The sequence below is a fragment of the Heliangelus exortis genome, chromosome Z, assembly GCF_036169615.1.
Source record: "Heliangelus exortis chromosome Z, bHelExo1.hap1, whole genome shotgun sequence".
Classification (NCBI taxonomy): domain Eukaryota; kingdom Metazoa; phylum Chordata; class Aves; order Apodiformes; family Trochilidae; genus Heliangelus; species Heliangelus exortis.
In genome coordinates this window covers 2,634,886-2,650,508 of record NC_092454.1, presented here as the reverse complement: position 1 = coordinate 2,650,508, position 15,623 = coordinate 2,634,886, and the positions used below count along the sequence as shown (strand labels likewise).

The window sequence follows — 15,623 nt, the reverse complement described above, 5'->3', positions numbered from 1 at the left end:
TTCCATAGCCTCCTCTGGACCTGCTCCATCAGGTCCTTGTCCTTCCTGATGGCTCCAGAGCTGGATGCAGTATTCCAGGTGATATCTTCTCAATGACAGAACCACCTCTCTGCATCTTCTGACCACACTTCTGATGCAGCCCAGGATGCTATTGGCTTTTTCTGTTTTTTTTTTTTTTGTTTGTTTTTTTTGTGGTGATTTGCAGGAGGATGGGAACGAGGAGCAGTGAGAAGAAGGGGTGGGACACTGAGCTGGGCTTTGTGCACACAAATGCTGACTGGGTGAGGAATGTGCTGAAGCTGCAGAGATGGGTAAAAAGGCAGAAGCCACGTGGGCAGTGGCATGGTCCAAGCCCTGTGTTTTTGTGGGCATCTCCCAGGGGTTGGGAGACTGTGGCTGGAGATGGTGTGTGCTCCCAGGGGCTGGAGGACAGAGGTTGTGGACATTCATTGGTAGGATCAGCTTTACTGATTGCTCTGGCTATTGATGTTGTTCTCATCTGTCTGTCTCTCAGTTCTCAGGCCTGGTGGATTAATTAATTTTCAGTCTCTCCATGGTGAAAAATTCTGGTCTGCAGCTGAGGGTTATTGGGAGCTCCAAGGTGAAACTGCTGAAGGGGAGAATTGCAGTCCTGAGGGTTCAACCAGCAAGTCATTTCTTTTATTATTTTTTTTTAATATATGCAATTTTTTATTTTTTTTTTTAATCCATAGGCATGAGAATTGGCTCTTTTTCAAGTCTTCATATGAAGTCTTGGTAGCACTGTGAGGATTTTAGCAGATTTCCTAGGGCAGCAGGCATGCTCCCTGCCTTGTGAGGTTATAAAGACAGGTCACTGGGGACCCGAAGGACATCTCAGAATGTCCATAGTGACTCCTGACTTAATGACAACTTGCATTGTCCTTTGACCCTGGCACTGCCTTTTTGGAGTCTGGGGAATGCTTGGAGCAACTTTGAGAGGTCATGGGGATACAGGTTTGGAGGGCACGTAGGAGAGAGTTGGGGTTGTTCAGCCTGGAGAAGAGAAGGCTGCAGGGAGACCTTAGAGCACCTTCCAGTGCCTGAAGGGGCTCCAGGAAAGCTGGGGAGGGACTGGGGAAAAGGGCAGGGAGGGATGGGATGAGGGGGAATGGCTTTATGATGGAAGAGGGGAAATCTGTGTTAGACATGAGGAAGAAATTCTTCACTTTGAGGGTGGTGAGACATTGGAACAGGTTTCCCAGAGAAGCTGTGGCTGCCCCATCCCTGGAAGTGTTGAAGGTCAGGGGATGGGACTTCTTGGACTTCTTAGGAGGTGTGGAAGAGCTGGGTGGGACAGCTTGTGCTGCACTAGGAATCCACTTGGTCTTAAATTTTTGCTATCTAATACTTTTGCTGATGATTTTCCTCATCTTCATTGCAAGTGGTTACATTTTTCCCATTCTTTCACCTTGAACCCAAATGCTCTGCTCTTAGGAAATTCGCTTGTAGGTGGCTGAATTGAAAGAGAAATGGGTCTCCAGGAGGAGGTGTCTCTTCTTTGGGTGGTAGCTGGGAAGACCTGTACACACATTTCCATTTTGAGGGTACTTCAAAGTATTTAGAAAACTGATTTCAGTGCTCCAGGGTTGGAGCAGAGAGGACATTGAGGGGTTGGAGTGTGTCCAGAGAAGGGCAAGGGAGCTGGGGAAGGGTCTGGAGCAGAAGTCTGCCCAGGAGCAGCTGAGGGAGCTGGGGGTGTTGATCCTGGAGCAAAGGAGGCTGAGGAGAGAGCTTCTGGCTCTCTGCAACCCCCTGAGAGGAGGTTGGAGCCAGGGGGGGTCGGGCTCTGCTCCCAAGGAAGAAGGGATGGGAGAAGAGGAATTGAGCTGGAGGTTTAGATTGGAGCTTGGGAAGAATTTCTCCCTGGCAAGGGTTGTCAGGGCCTGGCCCAGGCTGCCCAGGGCAGGGCTGGAGTCCCCATCATTCCTGGAGGGATTTCCAAGCCCTGGAGATGTGGTGCTGAGGGCCATGGGGCAGTGGTGGCCTTGGCAGTGCTGGGTTAAGGGTTGGAGTTGATGCTCTCCAAGGTTTTTTTCCAAGCCCAAGGATTGTGTGACTCTCTGCAGCCCCTGATGAGATCCCTCCAAGTGTAACTGTGCTCAGAGCCACTCCAGAGCCAAGTGCAGAGGCTGCAGAGCTCAGGGTGGCACAGCAAGCTCAGGACCCCCATGGGTGGCATCTCCTGACCCTACACTGACCCTTTAGGGGAGGTTTTAGGTTGGAGCTGGGGAGCAATTTCTTACCATAAGTGTTATTAGGTCCTGGCCCAGGCTGCCCAGGGCAGGGCTGGAGTCCCATCCCTCCAAAAAAACATGTTCAGAAACTGTGGTCATGGCAATTCAGGACCTGGTTTAGTTGGCATATTGGTGTTGGGTTGATGGTTGGACTTTGATGACCTCAGATGTCTTTTCCAGCCTTAATGTTTTCTTGGTGGGACAAAATTTTGCTTACCTGTGCCTAAAAAAAGAAGCAGCTCTACTTCCATGTCTGGTGATTTGTATCTGTGTGGACAGATGTTGACTTGCAAATCCCCAGAAGTTAAGATCATAATCCATAAACCCCTTGGAGGAGAGAGAAGAGGGAGTGATGTGTCCATGTTTGGTGTATCTGGTGTCTAAAGCTGGGAATGGCTTTGGAGTTCCACCATCTGTAGGATACAACCAAAGATGTTCATCCTGTTGGTTGGAAGAGCATGAACAGACTGAGGTCTGGGACTTCATTAAGAAACAGTCACATTTTAATGAGTTTTTGATGCCTCAGTTGTCATTATTAATAATACTTGGAAATGACAGAAATTATAGGAGGAGGAATACGTGAAGCCACCTTCTCCAGGATTTGTTTTACCAGAATGGGACCATTTGGGCTCAAATACATAAATAATCTGAATATGTGCAAGAAATGTTGGCAGAAAATTGGTGCTTTGGGACTTTCTCATGTCCATCCTTTATAAATCTGAGTCAGAGTCAAGTCCACCTTCAAGGGGTGGAGAGGGCAACCCTCTTGCTGTGAGGAGGTAATGAGTGGGCTGATGGCTGTAAAGGGGCCATGAGGGACAAGTGTGGGGTCTGTGCTTTAGGTGCTCTCACTTCTGGTCACAAAAAGAGCTGCATGGCAGAGCTGAAGTTGCTTTGAAGTTTGCTGGAGATTTCTCATGGTTCCCACCTGGTTGTACCTTGATGCTTTTGCTTCTTGAGTAGAAGGAACTTGTCACCTGGGTGTTGGTGGGACCCAACCCAGCAGAGGTTCATGTGCTGGGGTGCATGGCAGAGGGGGAAAAGGGCAGAGTTCTGATGCTCCTCAGCTGTTGTCAGAGCAAATCATATCACCAGGACTCCTTGGAGAAGCAGGACAGCTTGCCCCATCCTTGCTAGTGACAGCAGCCTGATGGTGAGGAGAATCTCCAATCCTGGGGGATATTTAAAATCCATCCAGATGTGGTCCTGACCACCTGGTTGTAGGTGGCTCTGCTCAAGCCTCAGGGTTGGACCAGATGAGCTTCAAATGGTCACCTCAGATGGTTTGTGACCCTGCAGGTGGATCTCTTCATGGCTGGGATGTCTTTGGTGGGTCTTGGAGGTTGAGGACAGGACTGGAGCCCAAGTTGAGCCAACGTGTTGTCTGCTCCCTGTTGTCCACAGCTTTGTGTCCCCAAGGCTGAAACTGTCACTCCTTGCCTTCACCATCTGCTTTTCCAGGGGGAGAGGGGGGCTTGGCCTTCCAGGGAGCTTGGATCCACAGGGAAGTGGAGAAGCCCACTGGGACACCTCTGTGGCTGGTGGTGGGAGAGGCTGTGTTGGGCAGTGCCATGGTCCAGATGGCACTTGGTACCTTCTGGAGAGTAACCACCTTTGCCTCCTTCCTAGAATGGCAACAAGGAGACCTCCCTTGACATGCTGGGCACGGACATCTGGGCTGCCAACACCTTTGAGTCCTTCAGGTAAGATGGTTTTCAAACACTTGAAGAGAGAGATGGGCTCTGCCCTCTCTGAGCTGTCAATCTGTGTCCATCCTGCTGGTACCCAGGCACCTGGGAGTCCCCTGCCTGGTCCTTATGTCACTGCTCCTCCTCCCCATACCCAATTAGCCCTTGGAACTAAGTACAATCCATCCATTTAAGGCATCCCACTTGCTTAGGAGATGCTGCTGGATGGGTTTGCAGTCAGTCCAAACATCTGAAGCTGATAGGACAAGGGATGATGGCTTTAAAATGAAAGAGGGGAGACTGAGGTTTTAAAATGGAAGAGAGGGGACTTAGGTTAGATAAATTCATCCCTGTGAGGGTGCTGAGCCCCTGTGCCAGGTTTCCCAAAGAAGCTGTGGCTGCCCCATCCCTGGCAGTGTCTCAGGTCAGGTTGGATGGGGCTTGGAGCAACCTGGGCTGGTGGGAGGTGTCCCTGCCCATGGAAAGAAAGGGGTTGGAACTGGGTGATCTATAAGATCCATTCCAGCCCAAAGGATTCTGTGATTTTATGATCTGTAATCATCCAAGAGCTGCACAGACAAGACTTGAGGCATCTCTGAGCTGCTGTTCCAGAATTTTACTCTTCCATTTCCTGGAGGTGACCCTATATGTTGGCATCACAGCTGCTGGGAAGAGCTCTTCAGCCACTTCCAGTACAGGAAAAGTGGTGAAATATGCTCTCTGTCCAGTTTTATTTATATCTCTCTCTGTTCCTGGAGCATTGCAAGATTCTCCAGGGGTTGAATTCCCACCTGGGACTTGCTCCAGGCTTGTTCAGGACCAGAGAGAACATCACCTTTGCATGGACCAGACCACTGCCTCTTGCCTTGCCCCCTTGATCCAGAGAGCAAGTCTGGTTAACAAGGTATGGGCTGCATCATGCTCCATCACAGATCAGAATTATGGGTGTAGAGCAAGCAACAGGAGCTCAACAGCTCCAAAAATATTGAAGAAACATGAAAAGAAACATGATGGAGCAATGTGAAGGTTGGAGGCCCCCATCCATGTGCTCTGCAGCAAGGAGTGAGGCTCTGACGTGGTGACTCTCTTCAGCTGGGTGGTGTTTAATTAGCAGTGGGCTTTCTTTCTTTCTTTCTTTGTTTTTTCCCTGTTTTTCTCTCCTAGTGGTGCGACGTGGGACCTGCAGCCTGAAAAATTGGATTTCACCCAATTTCACAGGAAGCTCCGAAACACCTCCAAACATCCACTGCCTCACATAGACAGAGAAGGGTGAGTGCCACACCTCTGCTGCCATGCAAGGTCTCTGGCTTCTCTCTTGGGGAGGGAATGGTAGTTTGGTGGCATGGTTCACATGGGAGACTTTGGGAAGAGGTGGTGGAGCAGCAATTGGATCCAGTTCTGGGATCCTCAGCACAGACATGGAGCTGTTGGAGCAGATCCAGAAAAAAATGAGCTGGAGCACCTTAACTATGGGCCTGGAGAAGGGAAGGCTCCAAGGAGACCTTTTCAGGACTTAAAGGGGACCTAGAAGGAAAAAGAGGGGAGATTCAGATTAGATTTAAGGAAGACATGTTTTATGCTGAGGGTGGTGAGACCCTGGCCCAGGTTTCCCAGAGAGGTGGGAGATGCCCCATCCCTGGAACCATCCCAGGTCAGGTTGGATGGGGCTCTGAGCAACCTGATCCAGTTGGAGATATTCCAGGTGTTGGACTGGATGGATTTGAAAGGTCCAGGTCTCTTAGATTTAAACATCTCTGGAGGAAAGTGCTTAGTGCTGATCCTGGTTACAGTAACAACAAGTGATGGGGCTTCTCCTGTTCTCCCCAGCAAGACTTCAGGGTAGAAGAGAACATCAGTGTGATGTTTGGAGATCCAATCATTCATCTCCTATTTGCTAGCTGGGAAAATGTTAACCAGCTTCTTTTGGTGGTAACAAACTCCAGTGGCCTCCACAGGTTGGATTCCTCATTGTGTGCAGGTTGGCCAAGCTGATGATGCTTAGATGGACAGCAAGGTTTCTCTGCAGGCTCTCTGCAGTTTGAAAAAAAATAATTTAATAAGTTGGTGTTTTTTTCCTCTTCTGATTGTTCAGCCATGGTACTCAACACTCTGGTGCTGGCAGTGCTAGTCCAGGCTACTATTTGTCCTGTTATCCCAAGTTCTGACAAGGCTTCAGCTCATCCCTGAAGCAATTCATTGCAAATCTCTGCTAGAACAGAACTGGGGCATCAACTCCATAACCGTATTTTATCCCATCAGTTTTTGTCTCTTTTTATCCTAGTCATTAGTCATATCCTGCACACAGAGGAGGGGAAAAAAGTCAAAGCAGGTCTAAAAGATGGGGTTGAGAAGATGGCAGGTGGCTTCTCACTGCCATGTTGGACATAGGGATGGAAATCACAGCATCATGGAATGGTTTGGGTTGGAAGGGACCTCAAAGCTCCTCCATTCCCACCCCCTTTCCATGGGCAGGGACACCTCCCACCAGCCCAGGTTGCTCCAAGCCCCATCCAACCTGACCTGAGACACTGCCAGGGATGGGGCAGCCACAACTTCCTTGAGCAACCTGTTCCAGGGTCTCACCACCCTCAAATTAAAGAATTTCCTCCTAATGCCCAATCTAAATCTCCCCTCTTCAATTTTTAAACCATTTCCTCTTGTCCCCTCACAACACATCAGTGTCCAAAGCCCTCCCCCAGCTTTCTTGGAGCCCCTTCAGATATTGGGAGGTTGCTCTGAGCTCACCTGGGAGCCTCCTCTTCCCTAGTCTCACTCAGAGATGTTTTTCTTTTGATAAATTGGTTTTGCCATTGAAAAATAAAATTAAGAGCTCTCCATTAAAAAAAAATAAAAAAAAAAAGTCCTCCATGGTTGATGGCACTTTCCAGGTGATCCCACCAGCAGCATCTGCTATGTAGAAGGAGAATGAAGCAAGGTCTGCTTTCTGCTCTCCTAAATAACCCAGCCTCTCACTGCTAAGTAACCCAGCTAGAGACATGGTAAAAGAACTCCTGCCTAAGCAGAAAAGTTTTAACAGATGCCAGGAGCCCAAGCAGAGCATCTCCCAAAATGCAGGTCTCAGAAATAACAGGTGCTAGAAGAGAAGGAGCACAGACAAAATTGGGTTGATTTTTTTTTTATTTATTTTATTTTGGAAGTCTGTTGGGCATTCATCAGCTCCCCAGGTTTTATCTGTACAGAGCAGGAGGCAGCTGGTTGAACCCCCAAGAAGCTCCACCAAATGCTAGCCAGGCACTTCCCCTCGTGCTCAAGTGGCATTTTGTTAACCTGCTGGCAATGAAAAAATTGAATAAGAAAGAAAAAAAGAGAAAGATGCTGTTAAAAATGTTTTTTCTCCACTTTCTGTACCAAGAGACTGTTTTGTTTTGTATAGTTCCATCCAGCTGTTTGACCTCCAGTGTCTTCTGCTTGGCTGAAGGGTTTTCCTCCAGAAGGACACCTGATTTTATCTGCAAATACTGAGTTTGGGGATCTGCTGAACGACCAAAGGGGGGTGGTTAAGGAAAACCAGGGCACTTTATCTCCTTTCTGACCTTAATTTTTGCTGCCTTTCATTCCCAGCCCAACCTCTTGCTGTGCTTTTGCTCTTCCAAAAAATTTTGCAGTGTTGTGGCTCCCATTTCCTCTTGGTTCCAGGCATTTCCCAAGCCTGTGTATCACTTTAGTTTTTTCCCATACCCCTCTGATTTGCTGTAGATAAACGAGGGTGTTAATTAAATCAAATCTTTCCATTCAGCTTTGGTTTGGGAATCAGCTGCTTCAGCTCTTGCAATTTTTTTTTTCCTGCAATTTTTTTTTGCTGTAATTCCACCAAGATGAGTGGTTCTGGGTACAGAGTGGGTTGAGAGCAGCCCTGAAGAGAAGGACTTGGGGGTGTTGATTGATAAAAATCTCCCCATGAGCCAGCAGGGAGCTCAGGCAGCTCAGAAGGCCAAGGGATGGATCAAGAGGATCATGGCCAGTGGGTCAAGAGGGGGGATTCTCCCCCTAAATTCTCTTTGAAATGGCAAATTCTTGACTGTGCACAGACTGGGGTGGGCACTGAAACAAAAGTCAGGCTTCTCCTCAGAGTGCCCATGCTGGATGTTGAGGTTGAAGGATTTCATCAGGGCTCCTAGGAACAGTGAGAGGAGCTCAGTGGACATCTCCCCTGTCCATGTCACCCAAGATCATTCTGCTTTGCCCTTCCCTTTCTGCTCCTGTGAGACCCCAGCTGGAATATTGGCTCCAGGTCTGGTGTCCCCAGGAGGAGAAGGACATGGATCTGTTGGAATGAGTCCAGAGGAGGCCCCAAAGATGCTCCAGGGGCTGGAGCAGCTCTGCTGGGAGGAGAGGCTGAGGGAGCTGGGATTGTTCAGCCTGGAGAAGAGAAGACTCCATGGGGACCTCAGAGCTGCCTTCCCATTCCTGAAGGGAACCTCCAGGAAGGCTGCAGAGGGACTTTTCCCAAGAGTGCCCAGCAAGAGGAGAAGGGGAAATGGTTTGAAAGTGCAGGAGAAGAGGTTGAGGCTGGAGCTGAGGAAGAAGTTCTTCAGCAGGAGGGTGCTGAGACTCTGGAACAGATTGCCCAGAGAAGCTGTGGCTGCCCCCTCCCTGGAGGTGTTCAAGGCCAGGTTGGATGAGGCTTGGAGCATCCTTGTCTGGATGAGAGGTGTCCCTGGGCATGGCAGGGAGCTTGGAGGAGATGAGCTCTGAGCTCCCTTCCCACCTCAGCCATCCTGGCATTCATTCTATGACTTCCAGGTACTGATTACCTGGACCTGCTGCTATCAAAGTTTCTAATATATGTTATTTAACAATATCTTGTCATTAATTGACCATAACCACACTGTTATTCTTGGGTAATAAAAACATGTCACCTCGAGCATTTGTAAGTGCAGAAAGATGGTATTTATTGACTATTTCTTCTTCTTCTGGATCATTACAGGCTCTCTGCATCCAACCAGTTTCCAATCTTCGGAAATCTTTTTCCCTTTCTTTCTACAAGGAAGGGAAAATGTGTTTGGTCTGTCAGTGCCTGGCTTCATACCCCATATTTTCTTGGCATTTCAAATTATACATTTGTATTCATATCAAGTTTGCTGCTTGATATGTGTTTGTGCTTCTGCACCAGCACCCTTCTCATCAGGACAACAGGAGCTCCTGTTGGAGACCACCAAATGAGCCATGCTAAACCTTTTCCATTACATTTTTGTGTCCTTGCTTTTGTTTTTTGTTTTTTTGCCAGATGGGCTTTTCTTTTGGTTTTCCTTCCTCTGGGAATTGAATCACCCAATGGTACAACTCAAGGATTTAGGGTTTTTTTCCCCTGTTGCTATTACCAAAACCATTTGAAGGCTGTGGGGGATGGTACAAGTGGAGAGGGAAAAGCATTTAATTTTGTAGTGATGACTTCAGAGCCACGTGGGAGTGCTTTGGACTCACTTCAGAGAGCCTCTTTGTTTTCATGAGGGTCCTTTGCAGAAAGAACTGATCTTCCCCATGTGCCACCATAGGAAATGAACTTTGGTTCCAGCATGGTTTGACTTAGGTTTTGGTTTTGTTTTCTTCCTGCCACAGGCTTGGAAAAGGGAAATATGAGGATGGTGATGGCATCAACTTGAACGACATAGAGAAAGTCCTTCCAGTGTGGCAGGTAAGTGATGAGGGCACCTCATGCCTGCAGGTGGAGACCAGCAGCTCCCTGCCTTACCTTTCCTTAGGAAAACCTTCCCAGCAGTGGGATACGTTGAGTTTTGGAGTCTTCTGGGGTTTGTGATGGAGACACAACGTGGTTTCAGCAAGCCTTGATGGGAAGTGCTGGACAAGAGGTGAAACACTGAGGACAATATCTGTATTTATATATATTTGTACATGTCCATGGGCACAGGGATCATATATTTTAGGCAAGGAGGCTCTGAAAAGCACCAAGCTTCCTGACAGCTCCAAAATAAATCCTTGCCAGGGTGCCAGCAAAGGTAGTGGTGTGCTGACCCACACATTTCCCTAATGGGATGCCCAGTGATCATCTACTTGTACATTTTCTCAGCCTCTTTCTTCTCCACATCCACCTCTACATCCCAGTTTTGGGGGTTCTGGTTAAATAAATGACTTTTGATTCTCAGGTGCTGGGGAGTGGCAGGATGAGGCCCACAGGTAAAGATACCCCAAACATTGAGATTTTTGTCCTGAATTGGGCAACTTTCTGAGGATGCTCAGCATGGGTTTTCTGCAGCTCTTCTGACTCCAGAGGGGAGGTCAGAGACATCTCATGGTCTGTGCTAGCTTTCCCCCTCTCAGTGCTGAGCAAAGAGCTCCCTGGGCTTCTTGCTCATGCATCATGTGAGGAAGAGCCTTGCTCATCCTGCAAACCATGTGATGATCTGATTATTTCTTTTGGTTGGCACTAAATATGTGAACCAGTGGAAAGAGTGGGGAAGTGCTGCTGACTTTGGCAGGGAGGAAAGCTGCCTGCAGCTGCTTTCTGCCCAGTTTCTTCCATGCTTGGTATGTCTGGACTTTAGGTCACAGGGTGAAAACATGAAGCTCAGCTGACCCCAGAAAGCCTGCAAAATAAGATTTCTTTCCCCTGGGGAATAACTGCAAATGAGGAAACAAAGCAGCTCTGGTGTGAGGAACTGATCTTCTTCTCCTGAGCTGTATTTCTTTTATAATTGACAGCTATTGAATAAGCAAAGTCCTCCTGGTCTGGGTGTCATCTCATCCTGTCCTAACACCAGCCTGGAATTCATTGACTCCAGTGAATTAATACCAATCTATACCTTAATACCTAGTTTAATTCTTGGTGCTGCAGCTCTCTAAACTGGAAGGACTAGTGGCAACACTGGATTTGGGGTTTTGTTTGTGCCTCTGGGCAGACTCCTGCAATACTCCCATTATTTTGGAGACTTGCTTACCTAGGCATGTGCAGTCATATGTGCCTGTGGGAACTCAATGCCTGGGAATTCTGGGTGAGGATTGATGTTGTTCAGTGTTGACATGTGAAATACTTGCAGACAGCTGCTTTAATCCTGATGTATCACTGCTAGCTGGATCTGACTGTGATTGTGTGATGCCAGTGGTGACTCTCCTGGTCTTTATCCCTCGTTTCAAATGGCTCTGTTGGAGCACAGGGGGCGGGGGGGCATAAAGGAAAATGTTTGTGTGAGCCTCTGGAAGAAAAATCTTTCACCTTCTGTGGGGCTTTCCCACACTGTGGTTATGTTTGTGGGAAGCTTTTCTGGGTTGGAGATCCATAAAATCTCATTCTGTCTGTTTGTAAGATCCCATGGGTTGCTTATGGCAGCTGTGCATGGATGGAGGGGCTGGTCTGAGCATCCTCCAGTGAAACTGGGGTGGTCTGAGCATCCTCCAGTGAAACTGGGATGGTCTCAGCATCCTCCAGTGAAACTGGGATGGTCTGAGCATCCTCCAGTGAAACTGGGATGGTCTGAGCATCCTCCAGTGAAACTGGGGTGGTCTGAGCATCCTCCAGTGAAACTGGGGTGGTCTGAGCATCCTCCAGTGAAACTGGGGTGGTCTGAGCATCCTCCAGTGAAACTGGGGTGGTCTGAGCATCCTCCAGTGAAACTGGGGTGGTCTGAGCATCCTCCAGTGAAACTGGGATGGTCTGAGCATCCTCCAGTGAAACTAGGGTGGTCTGAGCATCCTCCAGTGAAACTGGGGTGGTCTCAGCATCCTCCAGTGAAACTGGGATGGCCTGAGCATCCTTCAGTGAAACTGGGGTGGTCTCAGCATCCTCCAGTGAAACTGAGATGATCTGAGCCTCCTCCAGTGAACTGGGGTGGCCTGAACCTTCTCCACTGAAACTGGCATGGTCTGAGCCTCCTCCAGTGGAACTGGGGTGGTCTGAGCAGCCTCCAGTGAAACTGGGATGACCTGAGCAACTTTCAGTGGAACTGGGATGGCCTGAGCCTCCTCCAGTGAAACTGGGATAGCCTGAGCATCCTCCAGTGAAACTGGGGTGGTCTGAGCAGCCTCCAGTGAAACTGGGATGACCTGAGCAACTTTCAGTGGAACTGGGGTGGTCTGAGCATCCTCCAGTGGAACTGGGATGATCTGAGCTTCCTCCAGTGAAACTGGGATGGTCTGAGCATCCTCCAGTGAAACTGGGGTGGTCTCAGCATCCCCCAGAGGGGTGGTCTCAGCATCCTCCAGTGAAACTGAGATGATCTGAGCCTCCTCCAGTGAACTGGGATGGCCTGGGCCTTCTCCACTGAAACTGGCATGGTCTGAGCCTCCTCCAGTGAAACTGGGGTGGTCTGAGCCTCCTCCAGTGAAACTGGGGTGGTCTGAGCCTCCTCCAGTGAAACTGGGATGGGCTGAGCATCCTTCAGTGAAACTGGGATGGTCTCAGCATCCTCCAAAAAGACCGGGCTGTTCTGAGCATCCTTCAGGGTGACTGTGTTGGTCCAAGCATCCTCCAGAGGAGGATGCACATATCTGGCTGCTGAATGTTCCAGAACCTCTAGCAGGGTTAAAAGCAGCAAGTCCAATACCTGAAATGGGCCTACAGGAAAGCTGGGGTAGGGTTTTTTACACAGGTGTGGGGTGAGAGGACAAGGGGGAATTATTTGAAACTGAAAGAGGGGAGATTTAGATGAGATATTGGGAAGAAATTCTTTGCTGTGAGGGTGCTGAGCCCCTGTGCCAGGTTTCCCAGAGAAGCTGTGGCTGCCCCATCCCTGGCAGTGTCTCAGGTCAGGTTGGATGGGGCTTGGAGCAACCTGGGCTGGTGGGAGGTGTCCCTGACCATGGAAAGGGGGTGGGAATGGATGAGCTTGAAGGCTCCTTCCATCCCAAGGTTTGTGTGAGGTAGTGTCTTGCTTTCACGCTGCTTTGGCAACATGGTTCCTTTGCTGGTTAAGGTATGATGGACACAGGACATGAATCTAAACTCATTTCCAGTATACATCCACATTGCTATGGCTCCAGAGAGGTGCATCTGTTAAACAGAATTATTCTGTTTAGCTGGACGTTATTTTGTGACTTTTACTGCTGAAATCTATGGATAATATTTAATGAAATATTTTAAGGGAGCACCTGACTATTTGGCAATGAAAAGGTGGGAAAAACCCCAAACCAACAAACCCCACAGCGACCTCCTCCCAAGCCCTCTGTTTTTTTCATAGCTCTCTAAGGGCCAAATGCTGGTCGCCAGCCTTTTGTTTTGAAATTGGGGAAATAAATGTGAAGATCTTTCCACTCCTCCGAGATTCTCGGGGCTGGCTCGGCTCTGCCATCTGGTGGACACAGAAAGGCAAAGAAAGCAGGGCTGGAAGCGATTCCTTCTGGGCAACGTTGACAACTGGTATTTTGAAGTGTCCTCCTGCCCCCATCTTTTCAAGGTTCATCTGGGGTGCTTGGTTGTTTTTTTTTGGTTTGTTTTTTTTTTTTTTTTTCACGGTAAATAGGATTTGTTTGGAAAGTTTTGTGGCTCGGAGTGCGTGAGGTCCTTGCTTTGGCTCAGCTCATGAGCCATAAGCTCCTCATCTCTCCTTACCCACAGGAGTTGGATGTGATTCACCCAAATGCTGCCAAAAAAAAAAAAAAAAAAAAAAAAAGAAAGACTTGGGAAGAAAATCATCTTTTCAAAAGAAGTATTCCCCATCCTTAAGATCTGCTTTTGGTTGCACGCCGGGGAGGCCTGGCAGGATCAATCTTCATCATCCTCTCTGGGCTTCATCATCCTCTCCATTTTCACTCAGCTGGCTTGTTGGAGACCATTTCACCATCTTGGTGTCCTGAAGATGCCACAGGGAGGGCTGAGGCACTGCATTTGGCTTTTCTTCCCATTAGGAAAATGCTCAGCAAAGCTTTGGGGCTTGGACACTTTGCAGCCAGATCCCCTTCTCCCCCTTGGTGATGGATTTCAGCCTTGGCAAACTCTCCACTTCCCAGGGGAAACAACCCAAGTGGTCATATCCTCCAAGATACCCTCCATCCTCCCTGTGAAGCTCATGAAGGATGCAGATGGCACAGGGAACACCCTCTGAATGCTGACAGACACGAGCAGAGAGTTTTGGGATGTGGCCAAGTTGGACTGGCATCTCCTGGTCATTGGCTATCAGGTTTCTGGAACTGTGGCTCCAGGTTGGGCCTCTCCTCCTTCAGATGGTGCATTTTAGGAGGTAGAAATTAATGTGGCCCTTTTCTAAGGACCCCTGGGCTTTACTGGTGCTCCAAGGTTAACTTGGAAGACAGCATTAATTTTGTTTGGTTTGGCATCTTAATTGCCTCACAGCTCGTCTCCTTCCATTTCCTTACTGTTTTTTGACCTTTTTTTGTCATGTGCTTGGGAGTTACAATAAACTGCTTGTTTCTCTTCTGGCTGCAGTTGTCATCCACCTTCCTGGCTGGATGAGAAACAAAGGGGCAGCTCCTCAGGAGAAAGGCAGAGAACTCGTGTTCCTCTTAGCTGTATTTCTGACTTTATCCAAACAGGTTTAGAAGCATCAGGACTCCTGACCATGCTGGGATCCCACCTGAATTTAGGCACCTAAGAGGTGTCCTTGCCTGGGACCCCTCCTCATTCACAAGTGTTTTTCAAGTCATATTTTCCAATTCAGTGTGGAGATGGTGTCAGTAAAGGTGGGACCTGTACCTAGGTTGGTACTTGGGATTCCAGATGTAGGAGAAGCATGAACAATGTTGGGGCATGATTTTTTGCATCTCAGTGTAGCAGTGTGGAGAAGGTTGGATGATTCCCATCTGAGGATGTCCTCTCCTCTCCTTTTTGGCTCTGCCCAGCTCACACCTGGACTTATTCAGACATGGTAGGTGCCTAAAGAGACATGAAGTTAACCCAGATGTCCAGGGGGAGATGGGTGGATTTGGGGCAAGCAGCCTTGCTGCTGGACCCTACAAATCACTGCCCCTTCCAAGGTGCTGGCTGCAGGGAGAAAGGTCTCTCTGGAGCTCTGTGGCAGTTCTATGGGGGGGGTGGCTTTATTTACTAGCATCAAAGAAAGTCCTCATCCCCTTCATCTCTCCCCTCTTGCCTTGAACTTGAGCAGTTCTGGGTTTCACCAGCTCAGATCCTTCCTCTGGCACAGCTTTGTCCCTCTCTCAGCACCTTTTTCTTCACCAGTGGAGTTGGGGTGTCCTTATCCCTGTGTCTGACATCCCTTCCCACCAGGAATACAGGTGGTGTGCCCCTTATGCTGGATGTCCCCCATGCCACTCCCCAGGTCTAGTCCTGGTGATCTGGATGTGCCCACCAAACACTTTCCAACAAGTTGTGGTGGAGCCCTAGACAAGGAGAATTTCTTCCCTCCCCCCCTCCTCCCAGATCCTGCTGGACTCCATCCAGAGGGTGTAGGCATGGCTTTGCTTTCAGAGAAGGTTTCAAGTCTAACAAGCCAGCTTCCCATATCCCAAGGGTCTTTCCAATACTGTAACTGCTAAAGCTGCTGTGGAAAGTCCCTGTCAAAGAGCCAAAGTTTGCTTGAGAATAGGTCACAACCTATTGGGAGTCAGATCTCCACTGCTGAGCAGAAAAACCTTTTGGTTTGCCCTGTCTTCCAGCAAAAGATGGTCTTCCTGTGGCACTTAACCCAGATGACAATGACCACCTCCTGGGGAAAAGGAGATTTGGTCACCTGTAACCCCTTCAGCATCAGTGTTAAGGCCACCAGTGGCTGAGGAAGGCAGAGGAGGC

General features: G+C 48.8%; 1 protein-coding gene across 5 annotated transcripts in view; it reads left to right on the top strand.

Annotated features, from left to right (window-relative positions):
* Nucleotides 1–15,623, top strand: part of CTIF (cap binding complex dependent translation initiation factor) — a 159,527-nt gene that overhangs the window by 44,100 nt on the left and 99,804 nt on the right. For all 5 annotated transcript variants that reach the window (XM_071732233.1, XM_071732237.1, XM_071732236.1 and 2 more), the window contains 3 exons: nucleotides 3,885–3,958; nucleotides 5,108–5,212; nucleotides 9,524–9,599. In XM_071732233.1, coding sequence (XP_071588334.1) covers nucleotides 3,885–3,958; nucleotides 5,108–5,212; nucleotides 9,524–9,599 — 255 coding nt within the window. The remainder of the gene's footprint in view (nucleotides 1–3,884; nucleotides 3,959–5,107; nucleotides 5,213–9,523; nucleotides 9,600–15,623) is intronic.